Source organism: Anabrus simplex, chromosome 8 (assembly GCF_040414725.1).
Source record: "Anabrus simplex isolate iqAnaSimp1 chromosome 8, ASM4041472v1, whole genome shotgun sequence".
NCBI classification, from domain to species: Eukaryota; Metazoa; Arthropoda; class Insecta; order Orthoptera; family Tettigoniidae; genus Anabrus; species Anabrus simplex.
In genome coordinates, this window is record NC_090272.1 from 242,903,232 (window position 1) to 242,914,582 (window position 11,351).

At 34.9% G+C, this 11,351-nt stretch overlaps 1 protein-coding gene across 1 annotated transcript in view; it reads left to right on the forward strand.

The window, feature by feature from the left end:
* Positions 1-7,217, forward strand: part of PDZ-GEF (PDZ domain-containing guanine nucleotide exchange factor) — a 735,817-nt gene extending 728,600 nt beyond the window's left edge. Inside the window, exon 25 of the mRNA XM_067152787.2 lies at positions 352-7,217. Within this exon, the coding sequence (XP_067008888.1) occupies positions 352-383 (32 nt within the window). The 3' untranslated portion in view covers positions 384-7,217. The remainder of the gene's footprint in view (positions 1-351) is intronic.
* Positions 7,218-11,351: the final 4,134 nt, after the last annotated feature.

Consider the following 11,351-nt stretch of genomic DNA (forward strand, 5'->3'; position numbering starts at 1 on the left):
ACTGTAGGGTGGGAAGACTTGGAAGTAAGGAGACGAACAGCTGTCAGTGGAATGCCATTAGTAGATGATTAAGCTCGAGGGGAGTTTTTAAAGTAGAAAATATCATAAAATTTTAAAAAATGTGGAATACAAGGGGACAAATTGGGGCAAATACTCGTTTATTGGAAGATGAATTAGGGATTGGAATAATTTATCAAGGGAAACGTGTGATGACTTTCGTTCAAGAAAAGACCAGACAAACAACTGCTCAGGAATGTGCCACTTGGGCAACAGCAATGGTACACTGTGGATGTCTTTTTTGTACGTCTTTACCATAAAGGTATTAATTTTGCGTCTTGTTCTCGATTGTAGATGATGAGGATGCACAAGTATCTGCTGTCTGAGATAGCCTACTCCATCTTCTGGTGTTCAGTGAAGGCTATGTGGAGCATGTGTAAGTAATTTTCCTCTGTCTTGTTGAATGTGGCAGATAAGCAATACGTTTGCCAGTAAGTGGAAGGTAGCACCATGAACTTGGTCAGGCCTATGAAACAGTCTTGTCCATGTATACATTTAGCAAAAACTGTTGTGTATGATAGTAACATAGCATACTGTATTTTTCATCTCTCAAAATGACAAATAAGAATTTATCTTTTATTATTTAGAGAAATGTAGAATTTATTTATTGTTACCGACTTTTGAAGTGTCAGAAAACTCTCTTGTGTATAATAATTTTTATTCCATTGGAACATTCACACTTAGCTTGTGTATAGTTTTTTTTAAGAAGTGCAGCTTCTACAGTTGAAGTCAAAGAAACATGACAGTACGGCTATGTTCTCTCAGACATTTTGACGATGGATGTTTCTTCTTGATATATCCGATTTTTATTGGAGACCACAAGAAACTGTAAACTTACCTGTATGTATATTGCTAGTAAGACTGTGTATATCTGTGTTCTTGAATCTCAAGAAATTTTTCTTCTGAGGTTCAAATTACAAAAATGAGTGCTGTTTAATGAGATTTTAAAAGTGGTCTTATTCCTGGCAAATATAAATAGTAATAGCTATTTGAGAATTTACTAAATTCCTTTTTGTTACTTTGTATAGCTTTTGAGGCAGATCCTGTTATGTAAATTATTTATTTTTATGTTACTGTTCTTAATTTTATTGTTGATAGTGAAGAACGATCTGAGGCCTTCTGTGTGGTATATATCATGACATCATGAAACATATCTCCATGTCTCATTCCAAAGATTTGGCCCAGGTACAAGTGCTGTATAGTTAGTGAAGGATATTTTAAAAGAAGTTGAAAAAAATAGCTCAGATCTTAAAGCTCTTTCTTGCTTATTTTTCTGCTTCATGAAAGTTCTAGAATACTCGATGTTTGTCAAATGTGTATTATCGTAACTGTAAACTTGATCGTCACTGTCTTTAAAGTATGTTTCAAATACGAGTATTAACCTCAGTTTCGTCTTGTTTGTAATTGTATATCTGTCTGAAGTCATAAAATATGTAATTAGGGAGGCAGAGCTGTTTAAGTGACGAGTAATCAGGATGGCAGTTAAGTTTTAAATGCATCACTAATCTTAGATAGGATGAATACACTGGGAAAGAAGGCATGTACACCATTTTTATTTTGTTCAAACCATTCAACGCAATCTCTTGCATATACTGATCAATCTTTTAATAAAATACGTCGAATCTTTACAGGGGTTCCATCATAACATTGCCTATCGGTTGTTACTGACAGCAATGGTCTGTCATTATAACAAAGTCAGCACATGATTGTGGAGAGAAGATCTAAGCAGCAAATACAATTTACACCACACATATGTAACAATTTACATCCATTGCTTAGCACCACATTCAAAAGACACCCACTGTGCGCCACTCCACGTACAACTTATACTGATCGTTTCTTTCTTCATGCTTAAAAGTGTTAAAACTGTGAAGCTGTTTCAAACCTTCAGCTATGAGAGCAAGTCTTCAAAGTAAATGCTAAAAGAGCCTGTCATAAATTAGCCAAAATGTGAGTTAAGCCCAAAAATACATCCCACAGGAGTAGATGCGGCATCTTACTTCAGTATGATAGGTGTCTGCCTTAGAAACAGTGTTCCGCAGCTTATTCTTTAAAGCAGGCTAAAGTACAAGAAATCAGCAGACTTCCGCACAAGCATCAACACTTATTCTGATGAAAGGTTAGATAGACCACTTGAGAACTATATACGGTCAATAATACAGCGTAGTTCATTTGAAGAGTGTACTCTCGTATACGGGTAGTTGTACATGATATTGTTCACAACTTTCAGATACATGTTAAAAGGGCCTCAGTTGAGCAACTTTAAGGCATCTTTGCAGCAAAAGTGGAACAACAAATCCAATTCTACTTATGTGCATGAATTCGTAACCATTCATTCATATATCAGGATTCTTTCCTTTCTGTAGGACGTTCCATTTTAGACAGACAGTTTTATTTGGTTTTCTTGAAACTAGGCTTGATGTACCGAGACCCTTTTAGCATGGGCCGATACAAATATCTGAATAAAATAATAGCAGTAATAATAATAGCTTTGAAATTAATGTAATTTTGTTGATCGTATAGACTATGACAGGAAATGTTCAGGATACTCTGATATTGAGTAGGTCTCATACTGTTAGTGTTTTTACTGACATTTAAAGATAGGGAATATACATTGCTGTATATTTATCAGAATCTGTCTTATTGACATATTCAGATTTTGTGTTACTTTGTTATTTATAACAATGTGGGAAATAAAAGAAAACAATAAGGTTACCAAGTCTCGCAGAAAACTGTACGACAAGTAGGCATTGGGAAAGAAGTTTGATGGAACCTTCCTGTGACATTGTCTGTAAATTTATGATCTTTTGCAAGCTTGACTAAGTTCTTTTCTATTGATGCTTTAAGTGGAGATATGGCATGTTAAGGTGTTATTGAATCAATGTTTTAAAAATTCAATTCCTAGAGGCTGGGCTACTCATCTTGAGTTTTGCACTAAAAATGCATTTACTTAAGGCTAGGTCGTATTGAGTTTCATCTTTTGTAGTGTACTTCTCGGCTACTTAATTAATATTGTATGGCAGTTAGGCGTAAGGCAAATAAATAGCTAGAGAATCTTTCCCAGTGTGTTCTTTTGTATGTAGACATTTTTTACCTCAGTAATACGAAATGTTGCTGTGGAAAATACAAAATTACAAATGAATTCTGTAGAGTTGTGATTGAGCCTATGAGGTGTATCTCTGCTTTCCTCGTTACTCTCACAACTTCTCTTTCATATTTATTACTGTCTCGACTTCACATTTCTCCCTCTCTCTATTTTTACTTCCTAATTATATATTTTGATTGTGCAATTTTTTAAGTATTAGATATCTATATGGAGAAAAGGGAGTGAAAGTCTTGTACATAAAACTAGCTCTTTGTATATAACTGTATGTGTATGTGTGGGCGTAAGATTATATACCTAGTCGTGCCAGTGTAATGTACATTTGGATGTAATGAGTGTTTATAAATATATAAATCATCTTGTGTGAAACACTGTGCAAAACACTTTTTGGGATCAACATTCCCCTTCAGTTTATGTTGTGTATATATATTTATTTTACCCTTCCAATATAAAATGATAGTAATAGAGATGCGTAACATATTACATAGAGGTAGTGAAGGTTTTTTCTTATGGCAGAAATGTTTATAAGCAGGTGGAAATATGATTTCAAGTAGCATTTTTACAATGAGAATAGCTTCTTAAGTGAAGGCACTAAAAATAATTAGCAAAATTACTGTTATTAGTAACCAATCAGTGTGAAGCAGGTCAGGACATTTATTATGAATAATTGAAAGGAAATGGCCTTGATAGGTGAACTACTGGGAAAGAACAGTACTCAGGAGGGTTAATCTGACAGGTTTATTTGAAGTGATAGTTTGGGAAATTAGGACCATTTACTGAGGCTGTGATGCAGTTCCATTTTTAGTAGGACAAGCAGAAGTATAAAGCACTGAACTTGTAACTTTCAAAGCAAATTTTAAAACTAGATTAATTAGAGAGAAAGCTTATGGAAGAGGAAGTACCATTGGATTGGTATAGACACAGACCAGGTAGAATCAAAAAATAAAAGGCCAAAACAAAATCCAAATATTAAGTTTTATTTGTTGCAGACCGTTCACATTATTGATGTTTAAAGGAAAAGAAATGCTTATGAGGAATGAACACTGTAATTAACAGGAAAAACAAAATACTTGAACCCATCCAACTTTACAATACCTTGAGGAATAAATGCACCACTTTCATGAATGTGACAAACACAACTTGTAGTTTCTTGCCGTCATGAGTGGTTCTGTTCCCTGTGAGATGTTTTAGTAACTTACAATTTCAATCTGCTAAATCTATCCATAGCATCTGCTTAGTCATGGGAAAGGCTTTCATCTTGGTCTCTAGTGATAACTTACATACTCTCTGTGATAGTTTGACTCAGAATTATTAGATGTTATGCAATCCCATTGGATTTTAATTTCATTCCAAGGAGTTACTGTTTTTTAATTTGATCTTATAAATTTCTTTGTAATTAAAGGTGACCATTATTGACACCATTTGGTGACTGTTATCAGTAAACATTGTGGACTATCCTATTAAGTTTTGCACAGTGAACACACAAGCGTATAAGGAGACAATTCAATATCAGCGAGTGATGATTGGTTAAAGTTCCTGCTTTGAAATCATTCACCCTAGCTCTGACAGAACTTCTTTGGTCATTCAGTTACTAGCATTTTAATTGATTAACAGTTACTGAAACTTAGTTATGTTTTGGAAAGTGAGCCAAAAGATACAAGGAGACAGTATAGTGTTAACAGAACATTCAGAAAACTGAGTCTAATTAGTATTAGGATAGGATTGTGACAGACTTCGACTAAAGGGTGGAGATGAATTTGATACATCCGCCAAAGTTTCCTGGCAGTAGAGAGAAAAGTCCGACTCTCTGTTTTTATTTACATAGCTAAAGCCTCCTGGTTGGAATATCAAAAAATCTGGGGCAAGTACCACATTAAATAGGATATAGCTTTTTCAAAATTTTAGATCCCAAATATTGAATGTAAAATGATGAGATGAAGTAATAAGCGATGTCAATGAGAAGTGTGCATTGTTAATGTATGTTGATTTAATCAGATATATGGTAAATGGTTCCATAGTATATACTTATCTAGTAGGAAGTCTTGTTATATTTTTGTCAGGATAATGATTAGCTAATCACACCTGTTTTTGATAAAAAAATCTACAACTACAGTGTCATTTCATTGGCTTTTTTATCTTAAATAGATAAAACAGTCGAGCATTGTTATTAAAATATTTACCTCATCATTTTTCATTAAGTAAAAAATAATGATTTCCTTGTTTTGCCTTCAAATGAAGAATAAATCTTACAGCAAAATTATTCTTAGAAAATAAATTAGAAACACTATTCTGTACACCATCCGTTATTTATTACCAAATAGTTGATACTCGGGGAAGCTAGTAAGGAGCAGTATGAGGCAACAACATATCAGATAAAAATATTTGGAAAAAAAACCTCTCTCTCTCTCTCTCTCTCTCTCTCTCCCCCAAAATTTTAAGTTAAGCCTTGATTTGTTGGGAAGTAGTAAGGCTGTCAAGAAGGACAGGGTATGTAGATTGGTGCTGCCAGATTTCAGACAGACTGAACACAATACATCAGCACATTTAGTTGCCTTCGTGGGACGTAACACCAAGTTCATATTTCTATTTCACTTGTTAACAAAGTGATTAAGCTTCGGATCATCGATACATTTGTTAACTGTCCTATAAAAATCCCTGAAACTTATATCATAATTGAAATAAATGTACAACTCATTTTTTCTACATCAACTTTATATCTGTTATGCATTCATTTTCAAAATCACAACCTGTAGCGTAACACTCTGTGTAACAAAATGGGTGCCAGCTAAAAGTGTCCACTTCCCCTTGTTGCCCGGCCTGGTGGACGTTAATAAGCACTCTGGTCCAAAGAAGTTCTGAACAATTTATCTTTCACCACACTTTTCCATATTTATTTCTCTCTCTTTCTTCTTGTTTTGGTGAAACATTTTTCCTCATATTTCTATAGACAGAGGTTCTACTTTAATTCATGAAATATCTCGTGTTTCTTCTTGTGCATATAGTAATTAGAACTATTGTTTCTCCCGTCACATAATCACCAGTATATAGAATTGTAGGTAATGAACAAAAAAGTGCAATTCAAGACAAGAACAATGATAGGCCAGTGTGCGAAGACCGAGAAACTGAAAGGAAATGCTAAAGGACTTCTCCCTCTCCCCACACACATGTCGTGGTGATTTTCCTGTCTTTCTTTATATATAAAATGGTTTATGATAGGTAGCTCTAAATCTTAGGATGATTTTCAAACCTTTGTATGGAAGTGTCTTTTTACCAGTTGATTACTTGACGGGATTCTTGAATTGTCTCCGAATAAAACTTGTATTCTTTGTACTACTGTTCCGAAAGCAGATTTCGCATTCACTTCGAACAAAATATCACTTATGGTACATATGTAAGCTATACAGTGTTGAATTACTGTTACTTTTATTTTACATTTTAATTCCAAAACAGCTAATTAGTTAATAAATGATGTATTATATATAAATATAATCTCAACTTTTTATGGTACAAACACAGTTTCTTTTCATCTTTAATATTGATCTGTTTTGTTCTTAATCTTTATTGGACTTGAGACTCATTGAAGTCATATTTTAGTCACTGGCATAGAAAATGCCTAACTTTTCATCAAATTATGATTTTACTGATGAAAAATACTTTTCATAAAGTAAATATTATATTCATGTTTTTTTAAAAGATATTATTTATCGTTACTGTGAATAGATATTTCAGATAACTTTTAATTATATTACCATATTGTCAGTGTTCATTATAAATAAGATTTATCTTCTCTCTGCTTCCTATTTGTTCATGCTTAGCTTAACTCGTCAGACAGGTGTATTAAATTTGTGTAGTACTGACATTAACTAGTGTAAAGCGGTAATACTATTTAGTGAATGTTGTGTTCTGGATACAAGTGTGTAATTAATGTTTTAAACCATTTACCATGGTTCACTGCCATGGATGTGTTTAGCTCCTCTAGCTAATGAAACGATCGGGCCCTTTCTGGTGGTCCATTACTTCCTGTACAAAATAAATTCCAATAATTACGTGCAAATGTCTGTTATTAATTATGTAGAAATTTCATTTTGTTCACCATTCTCCATACTTCTCACTTCCTTTTCCTTTCCCTCTGCTTTCTTTCATGCTACTTTAGTCATGCACAAGTTTCTCCTTTATTAATGTTGTGAAACACCAGACGTAAGCAGCCAAGCAAATCAGCTGTTTTTAAACTTGAGAGTTTGAATTTTCACCTTTTGTTTATGTTTTCGTTAGTTACAAGCTGAGAAAACCATAATTTAAATTAATTAATTAATTTTATTTATTTATTTATTTATTTATTTATTTATTTATTTATTTATTTATTTATTTATTTATTTATTTATTTATTTATTTATTTATTTATTTATTTATTTATTTATTTATTTATTTCAGCAGTGGCGAAGTTAGGGCTCGTGGCCCTCTCTTACACTTAACCACATAATTAATCTACAGATAATACATATATAAAAGAAATGTACTATTCTACCATAAAATCAAAGATAAGCTAAAAATTACAGATTTGGACAACATATAATGAAGAAAGAAAGCAGAGTTCAACAAATAAAACAGAATAAAATTCGGAGCATATAGATAATGAGAAAGAGACAGTCATAATGAAAAAGTAAGATACAAACTGGAAAAAATAAGCAATGCATAAAGAGAACACAGTAAGTAATAAAGTAAATGGAAATATAAGAATGACCATAAAAGTGATCTATGTACATGAGTAAGAAGCTAAATATTATGTACATTACACTATAATAATAATAATAATAATAATAATAATAATAATAATAATAATAATAATAATAATAATCACACAACCTACCATATCTCATCATACACACGAAACAATCTGCGGTATTCAACAGGTAATCTCTACATGCAGTCTTAAATTTCGATATTGAGTTTGAGTTCCTGACAGCAGCTGGGAGTGAATTCCAAAGTCGTGACCCAGCCACAACGAAGGATCTGTTATATATTGAAGAGTGGTTGATGGGAATAGCGAGGGAAGTGCCATATCTAGTGTTACAAGTATGGAATGAGGATAATAAATGGAATTTTGAAGAGATGTATTTGAGTAGATTTTCCTTCTGAGTTTGGTATATCAACGTAAGTACGTGGAATTTCCGTCACCTCTCGGGTTTCAGCCAGGAAAGAAATGTGTAGCTAGGGGTTATGTGAGCATCGTAACTCAAGTTAAAAACAAATCAAAGACCAGAATTCAATGCTCGTTGAAGTTTCATAGTTCGTTCACGGGCCGCATCAACGAGAACAACGTCGCAGTAGTCAAGTACTGGTAGTATCAAATTTTGGAGTAGTTTTATCTTTACGTCTTGTGGCAAAATACCCTTATGTCGTTTCAGAGGGTGTAGCACCGCGTACATCTTTCTACATGTATTTCTTACGTGTGCAGACCAGTCAAGAGTTTCAGTCAGGGTCATACCTAGGTTCTTCACTTCCTTACTGAACGGGATTACGGTGGCATTTAATGTCACCGGAGGAATAGCATAATTTTTATACATGATGTTTAATAATTTCTGAGAACCGATAATAATTGTTTGAGTTTTTTGGGGGTTGAGGAGGAGAGAGTTTTCACTGGCATACACACTGAGTTGTTGAAGGTTGGAGTTAATATCTCTTATTGCATTCGATATATCATTTATATTAACGTGGCAGTAAATTTGGAGGTTGCCGGCAAAGAGGTGAAATCTATTATACTTTATTTTAGAGGAGATATCATTTATATAGAGGACAAACAAAAGGGGACCAAGAACAGAGCCTTGAAGGGTTCCTGCCTTCCGGAGTCGCTACTGAGAAGCATTATCTTGTACTGCAACACGTTGCATACGGTCTGTAAGATATGTGGTGAAAAATTTTAAAGCAACATTACCGAAAAACTATTTGAGCTTCATCAGCAATGTCTGGATGTTTATCGTGTCAAAAGCACTGCTGAAGTCAAGGAGTGTGAGTATTGTCACTTGTCTTTCGTCCATTGCTTGTCTGATGTCCTCAGTCACTTTGAGTAAGGCAGTGGCTGTGCTATGACCCTTCTTGAAGTCAGATTGCAGGGGGTCAAGAAGAGAGTGAGCCTGAAGGTATCCCAATATTTGCGCATGTGCCAACCGTTCTAACGCTTTGGAGAGAGCAGGGAGAATCGAAATGGGACGGTAATCGGATAGGAGTTTCGAACCTGGGTTTTTAGGAAGTGGAATTACATTGGCGTACTTCCAAATTGTCGGTAATGTGCCGTTTTTGAGACAGTAATTAAAAATATGGCTGAGAATGGGTAGAATAGTGCCAATAATATTATGTATGAAAGTAATAGGAATTTCATCGACACTGCTTGCTTTGGATTTAATAGAATACAAGACTTTCTTAACTTTATTAGTGTTGACAATACGAAAGGCAAAGCAGGAGCGATTTTGTGGGACAGGTGCTGGGACGTTATTTACGTGTGGTCTGTTAAGCGGATTAGACTGAGCTCTCTCTTCCGTGAAATACTCATTTAAATCGTCGAGTGGAATGTCAGGTACCTGAGGCTGTTCATGTGTTTTTCCTATGCCCATGGCTCGGAAATGCCTCCAGGCACTAGCCTTATTTAGGTTACTTACTGATTTGCGAACATATTTAAATAAGATTACGGATGATTTGTTTAGTTTTATTCCTAATTATTCTACACTGTTCATAGTCATTTGGGTCCTGAGTACGTTTGTAATGTCGGTAAAGAGCATCACGTTGAGACATCATATTTTTAACTGCAGGCGTTAGCCGTGGATTAAGTTTGCGGGATATTCTGATCTGTCTTTTTGGTGCATGTTTGTTGTATAGATTGTGTATTAATGAATTAAATGTATTTATTTTTTCATCAATGTCTGTCAGATTTAAAATGCTATTCCATGTAAGATTGTAGGCATCGTGTCTTAATTCATAGATGTTGATATCTTTCATATTCCTGCACATTATATACCTAGGTTTATATTTTGGAGCGTGAAGTGAGTACGCAAGAAATATAAGATCGTGGGTGGACACGGCCGGTACTGAAATTTGTCCGTGGCTTACCACTTTCTGAGGGTTGTTTGTTACTTTGAGATCTATTAAGGTGTGGGAAATGTTGTTGGCAGTACGTACATGGTTTGTAGGGTCAGACAAGTCGCATGAAGAAAACAAGTCTTCTAGTTTCTTAGTATCGTATTTCTTCATAAGTAGATTTGTATTGAAGTCGACTACTATAATGATATGTTGATAGGCTGGTAGCAAGTTAAGTAGGTGCGTTTCAAACTCGGTCAAGTAAGATACTTTAGGTGGTCGGTAAACCACTCCAATAAGTATTTTCTGTCCACTAGCAACTACTTCAACAAACATAAACTCCGCCCTCGGCAATTCACCAGTCGATGGGGTACAAATGACACGGCTCTTCAGGTCATCTCTACAGTAGAGAACAATACCGCCACCCCTCTTATTTGTACGATCATGGCGGTAGAGGTTATAGCCGTCAAGACGAACCATGTTGTTTGGAATTGATGGCAATAAATATAGCCTGAATTTCATCAATGTGTGCGGGCAAGCTTAGGCTGTTCAAGTGACAACACTGAAGAGTATAAGGATATAGTGAAAGTTCTTGTTTCAAAAGATTACCGGCATCTATGTTCTGTGAAGGAGTGAGGGGTGTGCTATTCTCAGAGAGGTCATTGTCATGAAGAAATACTGTAGCTACCTGACTAATGGGCATACTTTAACTGAGACAAAATATCTTACCTGGATTTCCTGAAGAAATTGACTGCTGACAGGTTAAGGTGTGCATATCTCTCTCTCTCTCTCTCTCTCTCTCTCTCTCTCTCTCACACACCTAATAAAAATAATAATAATAATAATAACAACAACAACAACATTTACTAGGCACATCACAATTGTCATATCACTCCGATAATCCACCTAACTGCCTCATATGTAAGTTCAGTTCATTAGGTAAGCTAATGTGGAGCTTTTTCCCATCTTCCAAATGAACGATAATGCGGCCGTCCTGCGTCGAAACTCGCCGCATACCCCAGAAGTCCCGAGCTTTACACGGTACTTCTTTCCTTGTGGATGTCAGAGATTCGGTTATTAATAATTTGGTACCTTCAAGAGCTCGCTTGGCGCGCCAGATGCG